We start from the raw sequence: 22,091 nt of genomic DNA, 5'->3' as shown, positions 1-22,091 counted from the left end.
GAAGGAGGACGGCATGGAGGAGGAGATGAGGGGGGAGGAGGAGGAGGAGGAGCAGAGGTTTGAGGGTGCGGTGGTGGCGGTGGAGGTGTCGAAGGAGGATCGGGAATAAACTCTAAGTGGACCTGAAGTCTGTCTTCTGAACCCTGATTTCCTGCTAAATTTGCCCCAAAGCGCCGCAGCACTGGAGGAGTTGGCTTATGACTTGGCGGAGGGGTCCCTCCGTCACTCTGAGTGACGATGATACTTGGGGGTCCCTCTGTATTCTGAGGATTCTGGACACTCTGGGTGGGGGCATGCTTGTAATGCTGAGGAGTTTCTGGCAAAACAGAAAGTAAAATATCAGGTGACAGAGATCCTCGGGAGTCTCTGTTTTGCCTTTGTCTCATTTCCTGAAGTGCCTGTTGCTCAAACTGTCTGGCTTGTTCTTTCACTGTCAGTTTGGGTTCCAGACTTGGGCTTCCCATTACGTCTGAATCCAGCCCACGATCAAAGCCTGAATCCAGGCCAGCATCTTTACTTTCTTTGAATTTGGCCTTTAGGAGCTCCAGCTCCCATTGAACGGGATCCATAACTACTTGGCGCCTCAAAGCATCATACATCTCTCTTCGATGCAGTCTTGATGGGAGGGTCCAGCTGTGTCCACCACCTGATCCCCATCCACTGTCACTGCCGCTGTATCCACCAAACCCCACATCACACACGGGAGAGCTGAGCCTCAGCCAGGCCTCTCGAAGGCCTTTCCTGGAAGGGGAGAAATTCCCAAGAAGATCCTTTCTTCTTTGGCTTCTTCCAAGAGTCTCTGGACTACTCAAAGTCCCATCCTCATGGTAGATGGGATTTTTAATAGTCAGGGGGTTTTCATCAGAAAGAAAGGTGATGTTGGATTCAGATTTGGGGAAATTGTGGAGCACTCCTCCATTAGCAACGCACTGGCGATGGACCGCAATCGCTCTAGTGGCAAAGTCTGAGATCAGACGTTGGCGGTCACTTTCATCCAAACTGCCACCACTCCCGCCAGCACCACTGTGGTTTGAACGGCTGGTACATGGATAGAGGGGGAAAAAATGAGACAGAAAATGGAATGAAAGAAGAAATAAAAGAATTACAGATAAAATATGAGGGACAAGGGTAATAATGAATAGGAAAAATGTAGCTATATAAATCAAAGCTAAATGAAATGGAAGAAGGATTGTGGCTGAATGAAATTTAAATGAAAGCACCAATAAAACAATTGCACTGATAAAAATAAAATGAAATGTTTTACAATGAGAAGAGACAACAACAGAATCAAGAGGAAGGGTAGAAAGGCAGATAAAAGAGGACAGTCTGCTAGACCTGAGGTTGGACACGTGTAATGACAACACACCTCACAATAACAGATAAATGTAGAAAAGATCGGGAAGCAAAGGCGGAGGGATCTTAAGAGGTAAGATGTTTTTATTTCGGTGCTGTTTTTTTTTTTACCAGGGGGCCAAAAGATGGAGCACAAAAAATAGATTTGAATAACAAAGGAAACTAGATTTTAAGCACACCACAAAGACGTTTCTGCAGCACTGCTATGAACGATGCCACATCTGACGGGGGGATAGATTACTGTGTCATGAGGCTTTGAGAGTATGCAGATTTTCTTACAGCAAAGGACTGGTTACGTTCTCTTCTCTCTAACGAAAGTATGTTAATCAGTGAATTCAGTAGTGTTAGTTTGTGACAGCGACGAAACTCTGCAGACTCTTGGTGTCCCATAACCATACAGCTTTAAAAGAAAATCTAACGGTTAACGCATTTGCTGTGAGATCTACCAACCTACCGTGAATATAAAAAAAGAATAACTACTTACTATCCAGGACAAAATTAGAACAAAAATGTCACACATTCACAGAGTTACACTCCTCGTTACAGACACAGCTTTCAACATCCTACTCACTTTTGTCTGTCAGCGGTGGATGAGGTTGGGTGGAAGAGAGTAAATGAAGAAGATGATAAGATGTGAAGAAGATTAGATAATTAGATAAAATTAATTAAAAAAAATCATAAAATGGTCAGAGTTGTGAAAGATAAGAGCTGCAGGCAGTTTTAGAGAAACTTCATTAAGACTTAATTTAGAATAATCTACAACAGAACTAAAAGACTGGATTATTACCCCCCCCCCACCTTTTTTAAAATAAATGAGACCAAGATCAAGATAAGAGATCTTCAGAACTTAATACATCATTGTTAATCAATCTTTGCCTAATTAACACCATTCTAAGTGTCAAAGAGAAAGCCTAACCATCCAATCTAATGCTCACTGGCTACTGACTTGAGATTGACAAGGCAGCAGCCAATGATTATGCAGTTAACAGTCCTCTCATTATCACCAACATCATCATATCCAATTTCAGATTGTGACAGACAATTTGCTGATCTCGAAGCTTTACAGCTGGCCTTCAGAAACCAATGAGTGATGTCATTGTAGCGTAGTCTATCTTCTATACTTTCTATGGCTGGAACCAGCACGCTTTAAAAGGCGGAACATTTTCTTGGAAGGCTTGTTAGTTTCAGCAAACAGCGTGGCGTGCAACCACTCAGCTACTGGACAGGGAATACACTTTTCCCCCGGTGCCTGGAGGTTTCCAGGTGGTCACTGGTTTATAGGCCTGTGTGACAGAGGCTTTATGAAGGAATAATTTGGTCAGTGTCTATAAAACATGGTAGCAGATCAGAGACAAGCAGGGGAACACTGGGATGCTGTTTTTTCTTTTTGTTTTTTTAATATATCCATTTATTATATCTATAACTTTTCTGCCCTGGTTGTGTTGCTGTTGAGTGTTAATGCAGTCTTCCTTGTTTTTATGGCATTCATTTACCTTTAATAAATACTTTACTATTATACATTAAGATATTTACTATATACTAAGATTTGACAGCTGCTTCAGGAATGGGGGCTGCAAAAAACACCTTAAACACATTTTAGTGCTTGTCTAAGATGTACTGAAGCATTTCATTTAAAACTTTTATTTTGATGTTTTGATTAAAAAAATGTAAATAATTTACTGCTAATTTCTTTAGTTATTGCTATGTACATAAAATCATAGGGTATTATTCTGTAATTTAATTTCTTGGCTGAAATTAAGCTCTTCTCTGCTACCTAATGGCCAAGCACCATTAAAGAAAAGAGAAAAAAAAGTCCTGTATCGCCATGGATACAAGGGGACATTATGCAAATATACATATTTGAACAAATCTGGACTTATTCTACAGATCTGGTTATGTAGCCAGCCCAAGAGATGAAATATGCTGTATCACTTAATAAGGTGACTATTAATTTAACATTTAAAAAACATGCTTCATTTAATGTGCTGCTAATAATAAGTTAAGAACACCTAATTTTTCACAGGTAATTGAAAACAGACATTAAAAACTAAGTCTGTCAAGAGAACAGCCAAAGATAATTACATTTAAAAAAGCCTTGAAAATCAGTCTACTGAGCAGTTTGATAATGGGCTTTAATTATAAATGTGCAAACTTTTGCACTTTGCCGGGTTTTATGGTTTTTAGAGATTCAGTGCCTGCAAGAAGGCAGAGATGCAGATACAGTAGTATAGATGTGGAAGTATTAGGGAAGAAATCCTAGTAAACACACATACACGCACAAATACAGGAAGATCCCACTTGAGTTAAACACGAGCTGCAGTTTATCAATAGAAATAATTATCGCCCGGGGCAGTCTTTATAAATTAAGGGACGCATTTATTTCAATTATCTCATATCCAAGTTCATTTCAGCACACGTTTTTCAGGGAATCGCTTGGGCTTTAATCATCTCACATCCACACACACACACACACACACACACACACACATGCACACAATGACAAACACACATACAGTTGGAAATCCCTTGTTGTCATTAGCAGATAGTTTCTGCTATCTTGCATATGAATTGCTCTCATGTTAATGGGAGTGGGGAGGCATATCAAGGACAGGCAGGAAACCAGTGATGCATGTAATGCTGATAAGAATTCCTCTCAACTTCTCCTTAACGCTCCAGTAAGGAATTGTAAATGAACTATCTGTGTGCCTTCAGTGTACGTGTGCATGAGCAAGTCAGAAAACTTTTAGATAAAAGTTAATATGGTGTCTGTACGTACAGCTCTTATTAGAAACTTGTTTAACCAAGTCAAATGTATCAAACTAGTAACAACTGGGAATAAATTAAGCACAGTTTGGTATAAAACCGACAGAAACAAAGGACCTTTTAAGGCCACACGGAGTAAATGAGCAATAAAACCTTTTCGTTTTATTGCCCATCTAGTGAGTCGAGCTAGAGGACAAAATTAATAAAAAGTTAAAGTAATTTCACAATAATCACCTAAAAGCCTATTTGTATTGCTTCAGTTTACTGTCAACGGTCCATGACCATATGATTAAACAAATAAATTGGTTGCAAAGCAAATGCAATCAAAAACAATCCGGCATGAAGGCGAGTGAAGAAAAAGATTGTTTTTAAATTTGACTGACCTAATATACACTACTTGCATTTAGCACTCAAAGCACTTTAGACCGCAAGACACATTTTTAATCAAACATTCACAAGGTGCTTTATCCCATATATTTAAAAAAAAATCAACTTCGCATTCATTAGCCATTTTGCAGCACCAGTTAACCTAAAAATGCATGTCTTTGGACTGTGGGTGGAAAAGAGCACCTAGAGGAAGCCCACGCAGGCACGGGGACCATCCAAACTCCAAACACAAAGCCCCAGATGGAGTTTCAACCAGCAAAATTCTTGCTGTGAGGTGACGGTGTTACCAAATGGACCATCCAAAAAGTGTGGTTTGACATTTCTAAAAATGTGTCATTAACCTCTTCCCTCCTGTTCTGGGTCCGGAGTGGTGCCATTTTTCAAAGGTTACCCATCATGGGACATTCAGTGAGAAGGCCGCCTACGACCATCATGACTAAAACAGATGCGGGATCTGTTGGGTCTTTTTGTGTTGCATTAGATTTTAGAACAGGTTCAGTGTCACTGACTCATTATCTTATAGTTTTTTTTTAATGCTGATAATTTTGTGTTATGTGAAAGTAAAGTTGTCAACATCTGATGGAAGCACAAGGACACCTGAGCTTATTTCTTTAACATTTTTTACTTTGACCTTAATGTTTTGCAGTTGTTACTAAACCGAATTTGAAGTTTTAGGTTTGTATAGTTTTTCATGTGAATAGAATCAGTTGCCCCTGAAGCGACTGCTGCTGTAAGGCCAGATTGGCTGACATTCAGTTTTTTTTTTAAAGAGAGGACATTAGTATGCATTACAATATGTAAGAAAGAGCAGAGAGTGATTTTCAGAGTTTATCTCTGACTGTTAACACATTTAAAACTCAGACCTTTGTTTGGTGTTAGTTTGTTGAGGGGTTGCAAGGTCTGCTTGATTAACCTAAGACTGTGTCATCTGCTTGGGTCAGTTTCTCTGGCCAGTGGAAAATGAGAAATAAAGCAAAGGCCATGTCCCCTGCCTCCCCGCCGATTAAAAAAAAGACTACTTTCACAAAAGCCCAAAGATATTTTAACTCGGCATATAAATCCTTGAAAAGTCTCTTGGCTTAGGAGTGATTTGGGAAAGTTCAACAAAGCAACTCAAGTGTGATGATAAATCAATGGGTTCTATTCCAGTGAAAATGCTAAAAGAAATCTCACCATGCTTTATTCAAACTACAACATTTACTACATTTTTGTATGTTTTGCTTAGTACTAAAAAACACCCAGTAACCAGACTTGTAGTTAGAGCAGCAAGCTTCCCAACAATCTGATGCAGACTGCTTTTTGTGTCAGCACAGCCTTCTTAGCATTTATTAGCTGGACATAAGACTGGCTCAAGGCTTTCTCCAATTAGTCTGATTGCAAATCTTTGCTGCCAAGTTTTTAAATATGGTTGTTCAACAAGTCTGTCAGTCATGATGATATGTGCTGATTAAGGATCAAGAACCAACACAGTCAACTTTCCCAATAATGGGTGCAAGGTTCACTTATAAGAAGCACTCAGTAATAAAATATAGTGATGTTATAGTTTGTGTAACCACGCTCCGAGTTCTGCATTTTGATTTGTTATACAAGCATGTCCAGGTGGCGATCGCTTTCCTGTCAACACTGTTTGATATGTGGTATATTTATATAGAATGTGCAAGGTTTTGTGTATACTCTCCCACCATGAAGCCTTAGTAGTTTAACAGAACCAAACTGGGATAATATTTAAATTGCAACTTTTATTCTGTTGGGAATCAAGAGTGCATGTTGAACTGCAGGAGCATGGTTCACAGCAATATTGAAAATGTGTTGAAATGGTCTGACTGCACCACAAAGCTCCCAAAGCGCCCACACTGCCAAAGTCTGAAGTTTAACAGCCGTCAAAATGTGAGCTAACGACTGTGCTTTGGCTCATCGGTTTAAATGCCACTTTCACACATCACTTACATGGCGTTGTCACCCAGCTCTTCATACAGGTTGTTGGCAGTGCCTCCCCCAGGTTTGCCTGTTGGCAGTGCCATCTGGATGCGGGCTGTTTTGGCACACTCTGCTTGACGCCTGGACAGAGCAGAGAGGAAATGCAGAGTTAGTTATCTAAAGTCAGAGCAAAGCCATTTAAACCAACCTTTGAAAACAGTGACGTAGGCATAATCAAGCACGAAGGCTCTAACTTTCTACTTTCTCTAAAATGTCTCCTCTGTGTTCTATCAACACCTTGTTATTAACAAAAAAATCATTTCACTATCCAGTGTCCGCTGTAGAGGAAACATCAGGCTGTTCTGCACTTTAGTTCTGACTAAACAATCCCAACTGAGGAAATGATTTCTGTCACATTTTCCACAGAGATTCATTAGTCCATGGGGATTAAGATGTCTGAATGTGGTAACCTCTGACCTTTTCATTACTACCACAGTGAGGCTGACATTTCTGGCCTCGTATTTACATTTTCCATGAGGATGCACTGTCATGACACTGGTGATCCCTTAAGATTTCCCTGCAGCGATCTGTCTAAGAATATATAAGCCTTGGCTGCAATTAGGAAATATCAGCATAACAAAATGCTAAAAAAAACAAACCACAAATGCAAAAGACAGTTGTGTAACACTGTATCGGAGCATACTGCTATTGTAGTATTTTCAGATTCAGTCTTGCAGATACTGTAGCACTCTTATAATGCACTGCCAGGCTAAAAAACAATAAAAAATCACCACCTGGATAAATAAGCAAATAGGTAAGAGCCTTCTGTTGGATAATTACAACAGTGATTAATAAGTGTTGGCTTGCAATATAATATTTAATCTTAATTAATGCAGTAAATAGCTTCTTATTGCAAACTCTGGATGGAAATAAGGTTACTGCAACAATGCCACAGTGAAAATGTCCAAAGAAATAGGAGTCTGCAAGTGCTTTTTGTGGCAGGGTAGTTTAGTTTCTCCACCCAGTAACAACAAACCTCTATTTCTTGTTGAGGTGCAGCATGTTAAAGTCCCAAACTACTCAAGTTTTAATGCATGGCATCATAAAACACGGGGGAATGCAGACGCGAGTAGTGAGAACTCAAAGTAAGTACACTGACTGAGTAATACGAATCACACAGCATAATGCAGTAAATGTTTGCTAACATCAGACGCTGCAACAATATGTTGAAATGACTGCTTAAAGTTTTATATCCTCACTTCAAATAAAAACGTAGGAGTGCTACTGTTATCCACTCTACATAATCCTGATATGCACTACTACTTGACGCACAAATGAAAACACACACACACACACACACTCTAATAAAAGCATCTGCTCTGGACATTTATGCTCCATGTTCTTCAGGATTCATTTGTTTGATAGTCTGCTGTCCTCTCCGTTTCATAGCTCTTTCTGATCTCATCCATCTTATTGTACAATGAAAGTCAACAGATTAATCAAAGTGAAAGGTGTTTAAGACAGCCATGACATTAATATTTTATCTTGGGAAAATAAAAGCGGTACTCACTCTTTGAATCTGGTGGCGACAGATGCGGCAGATGAGAGAGAGAAAGATTAGTTATTATTTGAGCCATTAATCACAGTTCTTCTTGTTAGCCAAGTTTACTTACTGCAATTTACAAGCGAAGTTGGACAATTGGTCTTCATTAAAGTAATTTAGCAAAAGATACTAGTGATTATCATGCTGATGATTGCTTTTATGTTTTTTCTGTCTTCATATTCCCTCTTGTTGTCTGTTATTTGTCTCTGTTTCTCAGCAGGATAAAAGGCTCTTTCCAAAATGCACTGATTTAATTCAGATGTGTGTGTATGTGTGAAATGGTTCACGCGTGTTTGGGAGATGGATAAAATTAATAGCCTTTCACTGTGGTTAGCTAAACAAACTATTAGAATTGGCACTCTGGGGGCAGTCTGCCATGCTGAATAGTCTGGGGAACTGACTGGCCCAGGTGATGATAAACAGTGGAAAAAGAGCGACTGTCAGTTCTGCTTGACTGCCTACATGCTCTTGAAAGAAATTGATAAGTCTTCTATATGGCTTGTTATCTTTGCTACACTAGAAGTCAAATCCTCCGTTCATACTGATTAGTTTTGAGCACCTAAATGCATGCATTATAAAACTGTTGAGCCAAATTTATGCTGATGATTTAACTTCATGCACACGTTTTCCAGCCACTGACATAATTGTGCTTGAAGTGAAAATGTCAGCATCAGACATGCATTACAAAGAGCTTCAAAAGACTTTGAACCACTCCTCATTTGTTGATATTTTGCTAAAAAAAAAAAGGGAAATCGATGCAGTAATTTATTTATTTTAACATGTGCCTATATATGAATATCTATATATACAGTATATAAGACAAAGGCAGGGTTTGTACAACTCTAACAAGCTTAAAAATCAATATCTGGTATTCTTCAACGCAGCTTGAATTCTCTTAAGTGTTTTTAATTGAACCAATAGTTTAAATAGAGTTACCTCTCATTTCTTTACAATTCTAATAAGCTTGTTAGTGACTATTGGATAAGACCACTTTTATTCTTCAGCACAGTCTGAACTCTCTCATCTAGCTTTCTTGTAATTTCTTTAAGTAGTCTTCAGGAATAGTTCTCCAGGCTTCTTGAAGCTGTTCTGTCAAGATGACCCCACACTGCTTCAGTAATGTTGAGATCTGGGCTCTGGGAAAGCCAATGCACGACTGATAGTCCCTCACTGTATGATTTTTCTATTCAGGTATGCTTTTACTGCACTAATAGTGGTTTTGAGATCATTGTCATCCAAAATACAGCTCATGCCCATCAGTTTTGACAAGCTCTTCAATACCACTGTGGCATGGGTGTGGTTTCTGGCCGGCTGCAGCGGAGGGGTGACGCAGTGAGCTCCCGGGGCGGCGCAGGGGCGGGGTGAACAGGTGTGCTGGGATGTGAACGTGATTGTGACTCTTTATATGTTTACAGTGACAGTTGGAGAGAGAGGAGAGCGGACGTGACAGCGGAGCGGGAGTGTCTGTGTCCCAGTACACAAAATCACAGTAAAACCAAACGAGTAAATAAAGAAGTGCTGTCATCACGTCCGTGTTCTGTACATGTGTAACGGGTCCAACGTCACAACCACTTACTGAAATACAGACCATGATAGAGCCTCAGCTGTGTTTTACAGTCCCTCTTTAGACTGTAGACACTGGTAACAAAAGAAAAACTTCAAATTTGGATTTATCACTCTATAAGACCTGTTATTATTGAGTTTCAGTCCAGTTCTTATGGACTTTTTCTCACTGTTTCCCTTCCTTGAGATAATTTCTGATGGATTTCGGGTGATGATGGACCAACTGATCTATCAGGTCCTGTGTCTGGACTTTTGGGGATTTTTATATTTCACAAAGACTTGGCTTTTTAGATACTGTTTATCTTCTTTAGGTCTTCTTTGTTCTATAATTAGTTTTCTAAAAATGTACAGAAACTGAACTGCAAATGAGTTAAAAAGCCAAGGAAAAACTTCAGAAAGCCAAGAGAACTATTTCCCAAGACCACTTTAACAATAACTAGAAAGTCTGGCTGCTTGGAAGCAAAAAGTAAAGAAATGAGGGGTGGTTCAAGACTGTTGCACAACACTCTACAGCTGACTTAACAGATTCCTATTGTGTAAACATTTTAATCAAATGATTCATACTTGACTAATACACATTTTCACCAAGGAACTAAAACTGAATCCCAATCAAGTGAAAACCCCCCCAAAAAAAAACAAAACTAACAATAAAAACATGGATAAGGTGGTTCTTCATACGACCTTCCTGCCCAAACAGCTTTTTTAGCTGTAAAACAGTTTGTTCCTAATAAATAAAAAAAATATTCTGAATGTATTTAAAAAAACACTCAGTTATTTTCTAAAGTGGATGGATGTTTTTGTTTATATCAAATGTTATTCAGGCATTAAATTAATGATGCATCTAGTTTGGAACACTTTTAGCTGTGGCTCAATATGCCAGGGGCACATTGACTCAAAATGAACAACAGTGCTCAGGTTGATTATAATGAAGGAACACGGTCACTTAGTGCAGCATGCCCATATTACAGATTTTCAATGTTTTTTGAGCCACAAAGGGAAGTAATGAGCTCTATTTTAATAGCTTTGGCTACTTATTTAACTATTTGCGGGACTAGTTTGCTTTTGGTAAATTTTGGTCTGTCATTCATTTGTTGACAATAGGAAATATGCAGAGTATTATCAGCCTTATTCTTTAAACACAATCTCATCACATAAAGCATCTGTAGAATATATAAATCGTACTTACTGTTTGTAGGTGATTATGACAATCAGTATGGCGGGTACGCAACAGATAATGATAATGACAGCCAGAGCCAACAGCGCCCCCTCTGTGTAGCCTACAGTCTGCACAGCTTTCTTTACACTGGTAACCACTTCAGGAGTTCGGATTTCCAAAATCCGGCCACCAGGAGGGAGAAAGGGCTGAAACTCTTTATTGATGTCCAAAAGTTTACCATCAAGAAACCTTGGATAAAAGACACACAGTGTAACTGAGAACACGCATATCTTTTGCATATCTCATGTAAAGGCTCAAAGTACGCAAAACAGAAATAGCATAAAAACAAGAAATTCAAGGTTAACAGTCTTTCTCTTGTTTTCACTTCTCTGTTCTCTGCAACTCCCATCACACACATATAACCTGAAGCAAAACCCTTCCACACCTTTATATAAAAGACAGTTGTAGCCAATGGGACATCATCCACTGGTTTGTGAAACCTCTAGCTGAGCAATTTGGCCTTCCCAGTTATTTGAAACTACATATCATCTTTTTGATGCAGTCTACAGATTCAGACCTGGCACTCCTGGGTAAAAGGCCCTCTTCTCAACCCAACAGGCCACTGAGACCACTCTTACTTGCCCTTTAAGCTACTCACCTGATCCTGTCTAAAAAGGCTTAAGACCCATGTCATGGGCTAGATTATCTGAAGCCTAAAATAGAGCCAAGAAAAGGTGACAGACCTGAGTTCCCCCTCAGACTTGAATTATCATCAACTAAATGATCAGTATATATTCTTTAAACATACAGTCACATAAAAGGAAACAATACCCTTTTACACTTAAATATTTTATGAATTAGAATATAATAGAAATGTTTGGGTCCTTAACAGGTCTTAAAATCTGGTAAATAAAAACCCAGGAGAACAACAACACATGAAATATTACACAAATTCATTATTTATTTAACAAATACTAGGCCAAAACACACCCTTACTGCTTCCACAGGAATTAAAGGGTAGCAGCCAGCTGGTGTTAATAAAATGCAACTTGATTAACAGATCATCAGCCAGCGTGAGCACCTCTATAAAAGGAGAGGTTTTGGCAGTTTGCTGCTCTGAAGCATTCAGCTGAGTGTTACTGACATCAAAAAAGCAATTGTTGTTGCCCATCAATCTGAAAAAGGGTTATAAAGTGATTTCCAAACAATTTGAATGCCCATCAAATTGTCCATCATTCTACAGTAAGAAATGTTATTTATAAGTGAAAAACATTCAAGGCAGTTGCCAATCTTACCTGCAAATTCAACCCAAGGTCAGAAATTTTGAAAAACCCAAGAGCTACATCTCAGACTTTACAAGCCTCAGTTAGCAAGTTAAATGTTAAAATACAAGACAGTGCAATTAGAAAAAGACTAAAGGGATATGGCCTGTTTGTAAGGATTGTCAAAGAAAGCATCTTCTCTCTAAAACGGGATATAGTCGAACAGTTTAGGTTGAATCTGAGGAAACCACAAGACATCTGGAGGAATGGCCTTTGGACAAACAAGATCATAGTGCAGATATCTGGTCAAAATGCAGAGCGTTATATTGGGTAGAAACTGAAGCACATGCTGACTGTCAAGAACAGTGATGCAGGTATGATGATGTGGGCTTCTTTTTCAGCCACAGGATTTGGGCCTCTTGTAGTCACTGAGTTGACCATGAACTGCTCTGTATACTGTACATGCTTTTATAAGTATTCTACAGTCAAAAGTGAGGCCATCACTCTGACAGTTGAATCCCAAAAAGCTGATTCTGTTCATCTGGATGTAGCATTTTCAGTGGGAGAAATGTTTCATCATTCATCCAAGTGACAACTGCTGCCTAAGAAAAAACCCTTAGTGGTCCCAAATGTGTCAGGAGTATCAGAACCATTTAGATGCATTTTCTCTCAACACTGCGTCTCTGTGGCTTTCAAACCCCAAATTAGGGGGGTTTAGCGCCTAAGGGTACATCTGTCACCATCTTACAATGCTGTGATTGCAGACATTCCCCAACTCTCTGTGACTGGTACTCATGGCCATTGATTGATGGTCTTTGACCAGTGGTTGCTGATCAATGGTCATGACAATTTGCATATCAAGTAATCAAATAAATGATTATGTCCTGATATGTAAAAACTTACTTTTTACCATGACTGCATAGAATAGCCCTTTATTGTTATTGTACATGTACAACACAACTATAGGATGTAGCCTAACCCAGTTTTAATCGCAAAGCCACGTAGATTAGTTTCTGTTCTTTTCTACATATAAAGCTAGCTTGTTGGTAAAGTTCTTACTTGTAGAGCTCCTGCCTTGATACAGCTCTATTGGTCAGTGGGTCGATGGCATAAATCATAAGGTCTGACTTGGTGTAGTCTTCCTGCTCCATCCCATCCCCATGGCGGTGAGGCCCGATGGTTTCCACGACAACCTTTGCTCCTGGTATCTGTTCCTGGACATAGCGTTCCAAAATGCTGAGGATTGAAAAGATTGGATTTTGATATACAGCATCAAAGCATTATAACCTCTTCAGTATTCCCAGCATGACATCCACATACACACATTAATGTAGAGAAAAATACTGTTTCTTAGATCCAAACAAGTTCTCATATATATGGACAGACAAAGCCGTCAGACTCCAAACACACCACATCACACATACAGGGAGTGCAGAATTATTAGGCGAATGAGTATTTTGTCCACATCATCCTCTTCATGCATGTTGTCTTATTCCAAGCTGTATAGGCTGGAAAGCCTACTACCAATTAACCCTTTAAGACCTACCATAGAACCAAGTCCGCCAGAGCTTATATTATATTTTTACATGCTGTGGAGCCATTTTTGGGAGCATTTCAAGTTGCTATACATCAATACAACCATTATAGCCCAGATTTTAATAATATGTATTCATTAAGTGCATAGTAATTACACAAATTGCAAAAAAGTGCAATAAACTACAAAAAAATTGAAAATTGTTTTTGCTTTTTTAACATATATTTGTAGTTAGAGAAATTTAAGAGGCTTATCCCTCAAAACTGTAAATACAAAAAAGTTGCACAAAATAGTTTCCTACCACAGGAAATTTATTTTGAGTGTCTTCATAGTTTTATTTTTGAAATACACCAATTTTTATACACTGCAGGAAAAACGAAAATAAATATTATACTGCAAATTTGCAAAAAAGCAGCATGTGCATCAAAATAAACTATTTCCAGCAGTGCAATATGAGTCCTAAGCATCCCAGAAACGACACAGAAAGTCATAAAGTCAAAGATAACTTTTAAAAAGAGCAGTATAGGCCCTGAGGCCCTGATGGTAAAAAAGACTACATTTCCGCGAAAATGACGTCACTTCCGGTTTCGCGCAGGTAATGGCGGAAATGCAAAAGTTCGCGCTGACGTCTATTCCAACATAGGAAGTGTTATGAACAGCTGATTGGATCGGCAAAGCGTGTTTCTGGAATATTATGTTTTTGTTCCTGCAAGCGCTTTTTATGCAGTTTTTGCAAAGCTTTATGTGGAAGGAAACCGTGACCTAGGACAAGCTGATGGCATAAGATGTAAGTACAACTCCTTCGGTTTCATATGCAAAAAAAATTTTTGCGCTAGCTTACGTGGTTGCAGTGCTACCGGGATTTAAAAATAGTTACGCAAAACAGAGCCAAGAAATATCTCAAGACTGGTTTTTCTAAGGTTTTATGGACTGATGAAATGAGAGTGAGTCTTGATGGGCCAGATGGATGGGCCCGTGGCTGGATTGGTAAAGGGCAGAGAGCTCCAGTCCGACTCAGACGCCAGCAAGGTGGAGGTGGAGTACTGGTTTGGGCTGGTATCATCAAAGATGAGCTTGTGGGGCCTTTTCGGGTTGAGGATGGAGTCAAGCTCAACTCCCAGTCCTACTGCCAGTTTCTGGAAGACACCTTCTTCAAGCAGTGGTACAGGAAGAAGTCTGCATCCTTCAAGGAAAACATGATTTTCATGCAGGACAATGCTCCATCACACGCGTCCAAGTACTCCACAGCCTGGCTGGCAAGAAAGGGTATAAAAGAAGAAAAACTAATGACATGGCCACCTTGTTCACCTGATCTGAACCCCATTGAGAACCTGTGGTCCATCATCAAATGTGAGATTTACAAGGAGGGAAAACAGTACACCTCTCTGAACAGTGTCTGGGAGGCTGTGGTTGCTGCTGCACGCAATGTTGATGGTGAACAGATCAAAACACTGACAGAATCCATGGATGGCAGGCTTTTGAGTGTCCTTGCAAAGAAAGGTGGCTATATTGGTCGCTGATTTGTTTTTGTTTTGTTTTTGAATGTCAGAAATGTATATTTGTGAATGTGGAGATGTTATATTGGTTTCACTGGTAAAAATAAATAATTGAAATGGGTATATATTTGTTTTTTGTTAAGTTGCCTAATAATTATGCACAGTAATAGTCACCTGCACACACAGATATCCCCCTAAAATAGCTAAAACTAAAAACAAACTAAAAACTACTTCCAAAAACATTCAGCTTTGATATTAATGAGTTTTTTGGGTTCATTGAGAACATGGTTGTTGTTCAATAATAAAATTATTCCTCAAAAATACAACTTGCCTAATAATTCTGCACTCCCTGTACATACACACACACCACCACATGCACATTTTTAAAAAATCCTGTCAGCCAGGCAGACTCCTGCTGAGCAGTATTGATTTCTGTCCCCCCAGAAACACCTGCTCACAGCAGGAACTCTAACTCATGTGTGTCTGCATGTGCATGTGGGTGTGAATCAGACAGAAAAGATGACAAGTGCTTTAAAACATCATTAACAAATTATACTGTATTTGCGAGGCAAAACAAAGCATCAGTCCAGCACCAGCTGTGCAGAGTATTTGCTACGTGTCACAGAAAGGCCCACTGTTGACTGTGTATATAAAATATCATATCATGCAGTGATTTATGCATTTTGTGTTTTGCTTGACTGTCGTCACGCAAAAGAAAATGCATTTAGTGTTTTACTTTCCAGCTGCCACTGATGTGGGGATAAGGTCAGGTACTTTGAATATAGCAAGTGATATTTTACAGAATGTAGAGAGAGTAGGAGGCAGAAAAAGGGGATGACGGATAGCATAGGTAACAAAATAGCTAATGTTTGCCGTTAGAGGCTTTCAAATACCCTTTAAAATTGCTCTCAACAAAAGAGAAAACAATACAAAAGCTGTTCAGTACTGTGAAAAAGTTTTTAGTTACCGCTCATTTCTTTCTATTTTGCTTCCAAGTAACCAGATTTTCTTTCAATTTTTAAAATGGTCTTGAGCAATAGTTCTCCAGGCTTTCAGAGTTTTTCTTTGGATACTGGCTGTTATTTTCATCCCACTTCTTCTGGCTGACCACTTTCAGAGAAATTGTTCTTTTACGTTTGTTTGTTTGTTAGGCAATAACTGACCTATGAATCATTCAAGGACATAAAAAAAGGAAAGAAACCTGGACAAGTGGATGACAAAAGAAAAACTGGCATGCCTAAAAAAGTATCTACAGCAGATGAACTGTATGTGGCAGTCAATAAAACAGGAAAGACTCAGCAAACATGACACAGGACAGGTGTGCTGTCCTGTGTCAGACTCATCAGAAATGGTTTCAGTGGAGAAATTACACAAATTACAAAAGAAGTGGAGTGAAAAGCAGTGGAAACAGGTCTGATGAACTTTTAACTGAAATTGCAATCAGTATTTATGGAGGTCAGGAGAGAGGTGAGTGTCTCAATTTGTCTACAGTTTGTAAAACGCGGTAGAACTGATGAGATTATGAATGTAGAAATGTACTGGGAGATTATGATCCACCATGCAGTGCTATCTGAAAAGTATCTGAGTGGGATTGGTTTTGTTTTTCAGCATGCCACTGATGCCAAGCAGACTGCCGGTGTAGCAAAAGCATACCTGGATAGAAAAACACACAGTGGAACATTATCAGTCATGGATTGGCCTCCCCAGAGCCTGAACCTCATGCAGTGTAGGATCATCTTGGCAGAGAACACAACAAAAACCAGCCAACATCCAAAGAAGAGCTCTGAATGTTGTTCAAGAAGCCTGGAGAACTATTCCTGAAGACTATGCAAAGATTTTACAAAAACTAGAAAAAAATTCAGGGAGAGTTGAGGCTGTTTTGAAGAATAAAAGTGGTAATATTCACTTTTGAGCTTGTTAGTATTGCAAAGAAATGAAAGGGAGCTCAAGACTTTTGCACAGCACTGTATTAAAACTAGTAGCTCTTAACGTCAATTAAAAACGAACAATTGGCATTGTGCACTCTGTAACTGTGGTGGTTTGCATGTGCCTGTTATAGAGATTAATGAATGAATTAATGAAACACTTGAGATCTTATTCTTACAAGGACATTTTCGGAAATCATTATAAGAGCACGTCTAAATTTTAAAGACAAGAGTGTTTTTGCTCTTTAACTACTGTTGTTGAAAACCCCATGCGACAATTAGAGTTTAAGTCCCTCCTGTGGGGAGACACCATCGCTAAATCAATACAAGGACTTCAAACTGTGCAAACTCGAAATAAATCAATTTGTGACTAAAACTTAATTTCAATGCTGAAAAGTACACTTAGTCTGAAAACTTTTACAAGAGTTCTCTTCTTGTTGCTTGCACAGAGCTTGGTTTGTCTTTCACTTTTGTTACCTTGCTACTTGATGACACTGCAGGCAAGTATTTTAAGGTAACCAGCAGTCTAGTTTTGATCTGTCTTATCAAGTCTAGTAAAACACATTATCCAAGCACCAAGTGAAAAAGGTGTCAAAAAGTATATCCCTTTTCTTTCCAAGCTCCTTTATTGTCTAAGGAGCTTGGAAAGAAAAGCATCTGGACTTCAGTTTCCTTGAAGACGCTTCACCTCTCATCCGAGAAGCTTCTTCAGTTCTACGATTAACTGGTGGAGAGTCCCAGGTTTTAAGCCCTTTGGGAGTGTCCTCAAGAGAGTCATGGACCCCCTGTTGATCCTCTACCTAATTGCACGAGCCCAGATGCTTTCTCTTAGAACTGAAGAAGCTTCTCGATGAGAGGTGAAGCGTCTTCAAGGAAAGTCCAGATGCTTTCTCTTAGAAATGAAGAAGCTTCTCGGATGAGAGGTGAAACTTCTTCAAGGAAAGTCCAGATGCTTTTCTTTCCCAGGTCCTTAGACTACGATGACCTGGATGACCGAGAACCTTCAGAGAACTATTAGCCCTTACTGTTTTGACGCTCAAGATACCATTACCAAGCTATATTGCTAAAGGGCTAAAGGTATGTTAACATACCAAGCTAGTATTTCTCTCTTTAGCAAATAAAAAACAACCTTTTGCACACTTGATTTTCCTGCATATACTGCCTGTCTGAAGTCCATTCCCATCCCTCTCAATCCCTCTGGGATTCATACGTAGACTTTGACGAAGCCATCCCATTATTATACTTGGACACAAGCTATAAGGCTTCCACCACTACTATACTTTACATATGAAGTTCTTTTTGTAAAAAGCTTTCTTTGGTATGTACTAGAACAATTTACTGCTTCTTTGGCCAAACACTGCTATGTTTAATGTTTTTTTCGTCCAGAGAAGATTCTTCCAAAGGACTAAAAGTTCTTTGCAAAACTGTACTTTTGCTTTAATAAGGTTTTTGGACAGCAAAGACTTTTTCTGGCACACCTGACACACAGGTCAAATTGATCTCTTTCTGGTGTGCAGCCATGCCCTTTGACAGCTGGAATAGTTACCAGGAGGCTCCTGCTGGCAGTCGGTTAAAATAAGGGATGATTTCTCTTAGAGTGAAATTATTTATTTCAAATAGAGCTCTTTCAATCTTGGCGTGTTGATGCCACACATTTCAGCAGGAAAGAAAACACCTGACCTTCATATATCTAAGTGCAGGACTGTTTATTAAAATCCACTGCTTCAGAGAGGATTAGAAGTTTGCCTCTGCAAACACCAAAACTCTTCCTACAGATTTTTTTCTTTGTTAGATAAACTACATTCATCAAGTTGGATGTACAAATGGTTAAACCCAAGCTTTTTGCTCTATTGTCAAAAGCATCAAACGTTACCTCAGAAGCTTCTCTTTGTTTTTCTCCACGTACGTAGGAGGGACATTTGATACAACGACCTGCATGTCCAGCTGGTTCACGACTGACACCTACACAACAGGAGAGGAAAACTGAGATAAAAACCTGCTGAAGCACTTAAAATAAACCAAAAATAACATCCTGTGCTCTGATTTCGGTGCATCTTAACAGACAGAACTTCCACATGTTTGTAAATGCAGTCAAATGAATAACATTTCCCTTCTACAGCACACAAAATGTGCTTCAGGTTTGCCACAAATTGAATTTGTTTTTACACTTACCTGCTAAAGGATGTATGTGGCAGTGTAAGGGAGCAGTGGAGCACATGTAATTTAGCAGTTTGATTACATTTTTTTTATAGCTTGTTGGTGGTTGGACTACGTTCATATTTGAATAGTGTACTTTGCCATTATTTTGTCTAGGGTACTACAGAACCTGCAAGCAATTAACTTGACTATATTGGGTGTAAATTAGTCACATGTATTAATTATTCACAAATCAAGCCTTCTTTAGAAGTGATGTGGTTAACTGAGCAACCTTAGACTATAATTTTTTAGGTTAAAGGCAGGTGTCAGACTAGTAGACACAAGATGCAGAGATTAAAGTGGGATGTGTTATTTTTTTTGCCTTATGTGGGACCTTTGTGCGAACAAGTAAGAACTCAGACGAGCAACATTTTTTTACTAATATGTGATGTTTTTGTACTACATTTCATAAGGGTTTCTTATGAAATGGGCACTCTCACTCTTGTCATATTTTTTAGAAAAATGAGTTCAAACTACTCTCTCTCATTAGCTTTAGTTAACCAAAGACGATTTCTCCCTGCAGGCATCGTTTTGCTGTGTTTACTTGTTCCAGTAAGAAGTCATTAGCAGCTTGCAAAACTATCCTTTCAGTGCAGCTTCCTTCACACTATCCTAAGAGCAATAAAAATCTCATTGCACTAATCATGTCACCCAGTTCATTTTAGGTTGGACGCCTTAAAAAAAAGTAATCGTAAACCTGCCATTAAAATGTAATCACTGTGAAAAAAACATAAATTATACATACCACTATGTCTGCTTTGCTGCTGTGTCCTTGACCATAGTTGTCTGTAGCAACCACCTCAAACTTAAAATACGACCTCCTCATATTGCGGTACATGATAGCCGTCTTCACAACGCCACTGTACGGTTCAATGATAAAGCCATCTTTGGTGTCTTTAGTGTCTTTACTAGCTGGAGGGGGGACGATCAGACGGTATATTATAGAACTGTAGTTACCAGTGTCTTTGTCCAGGGCCTGGAAAATAAGAAAAATAAGGACCATTAGATGGTATTACTGTGATCATAATTACACCGCCAAGCATTACCATAATCACTGTCATTATGAAATGTCATCATCATCATGCACGCAAACACTATGATCAAGCCACTGTTGTCTTTTGGGGTTTTTTGTAAAACAAATTCCATACGCTGTAATTATTATAATGCTGTTGGTCTGCTCTTTGCCTCCTTACCATCATCATGTCAGTCCAGGAGTTTGACACTATACAAGACACTGTCATGTACACTGAGTAGTGCAGGACTGATAGTGTGTCTCAGCTTTTACTCATCATGAGGTCACATATTATTTTTGCTTTTCTGGATTTTAAAACCTGTTCAAAGGCTTTCAGTTCTTTCATTTTTTTAATGTGATATAATTCTGAATCAGAGGAAGGGTAAAAAGAATCCTTTGAAATCTGAGCAGATCATTTAATCTATGATTCTGGCTAACTATCATGTCTCTCCCTTGTTCAATATACATGCAAATCTCACATTAAAATCCAGACACACTCTCAGACAGACATTGATTTTATGCAGGGTTATTATAAGAAGGGCTAGAAATGTAGATATAGACACCCGCCACATCAAAGGTAAGATATGGTAGATAAAAACAAAGTAAAAATTTTTTTTTCATAGCTAGGGAATAAAGAAGCAACAAAATAGAAATAAAGGTAATAAGGAGAAAGATGAGATCGGGAAGGGGGGCGTACTGAAGGAAGAACAAATGTATACATCTTTTTCATTTTCTGGGTTCTTCCTTGCAGAGATGAGGGTAACTTTTCAGCAATACATTAAAATGTGCACTAGTGATAAGAGCTGCTTTAAACTGTACAGGGTGCAGGTCTCTCTGCTGCACCTATGAAGAGATATGTCCAAATTCAAGTAGGTCTGTGTCGTTCTAAAGTCGCAGTTTATTTGCCTTTGCACCTGTACACTTACCCAACTTCCTGTAAACATGAAATATATGAAATATGTGGGCACAAATGAATAATTGAGCAATAGCTGCAAACATTTCAATATACTCATGCCCTGCACACCTAAGAATTATTCAGAAGCATTTTGCACAGATGACGCCAGCACTTGGTGAGCAAGGTAGTACTCAACCCAGAAGCAACGATGCATCATCTAGCGAGGCATCCTGATCAAACAGATGCTGTTCCCATTAAAAAAAAGAAAGAAAAAAAAAAGATTGGATTGTAGCTCTGCTGTTTACCTTGTAATTGCCTTGATGGCGGGAAAAAAAAGTCCCAGCACTGGAAACTCTGATGGATTATTAAAGCTGGACTTTCTGTCTAGTATATTTTCATTTTATCAGTACCCATAACAACACAACCTCACCAAGCAGGGCTTTGCTTTAAGGCAATTTCTGGTCAACACACTAGTTAAAAGAGAGAAAGAAGCTTAAATGTCAAAGATTTACACAGCTGGAAAAGTAGAAATAGCTACATTCAGCTGGGTTTACCACATCACATAGTTCTGCATGTATGATTTAGCAGTTTTACACAACCCCAAAGGGGATTTGTGTCCCCAGCTGGAAGTGAACCAGTGGTTTTATTTTGCCAAGCAAATATGTAAACCACCACACTACAGAGGCAGAAGTGCATCTGGAAAAACATTTTTAACAGGCAAAAAGTGAAATTAATGAATTTAGAAAAAAATAATGGAGATGACTGAGCTTGATTGTTGATGTAGTCTAATCAATATTTGAATTATGGCATCCTCTGAGGGACAAAATAACACATCAACTCCTCCATGTGCAAATTGTAAACCCTAAAGGCAGAAACGTCCTGCATGTAGCAAAACACAGACAAAAAAAACATTTTGCCTGAAGAAGACGATTTGCATGCTTCAGACAGATGAGATAGGATTATTCATAATTAAGATTGGAAAAGCACATTTCTCAAAGTTACTCTGAAGCTTTTGTCTCACTCCCTTTT

General features: G+C 38.9%; 1 protein-coding gene across 1 annotated transcript in view; it reads right to left on the bottom strand.

The window, feature by feature from the left end:
* LOC120737965 (protocadherin-15-like) overlaps positions 1-22,091 on the bottom strand; it is a 230,699-nt gene that overhangs the window by 26,954 nt on the left and 181,654 nt on the right. The window contains exons 30-35 of the mRNA XM_040038931.1: positions 19,901-20,131; positions 18,833-18,921; positions 13,064-13,240; positions 10,773-10,991; positions 7,991-7,999; positions 6,451-6,561 (exon numbers count right to left, since the gene is read on the bottom strand). Coding sequence (XP_039894865.1) covers positions 6,451-6,561; positions 7,991-7,999; positions 10,773-10,991; positions 13,064-13,240; positions 18,833-18,921; positions 19,901-20,131 — 836 coding nt within the window. The remainder of the gene's footprint in view (positions 1-6,450; positions 6,562-7,990; positions 8,000-10,772; positions 10,992-13,063; positions 13,241-18,832; positions 18,922-19,900; positions 20,132-22,091) is intronic.

Source organism: Simochromis diagramma, unplaced genomic scaffold (genome assembly GCF_900408965.1).
Source record: "Simochromis diagramma unplaced genomic scaffold, fSimDia1.1 OVJJ01000402.1, whole genome shotgun sequence".
NCBI classification, from domain to species: Eukaryota; Metazoa; Chordata; class Actinopteri; order Cichliformes; family Cichlidae; genus Simochromis; species Simochromis diagramma.
This window is presented reverse-complemented; position numbering and strand designations above follow the sequence as displayed.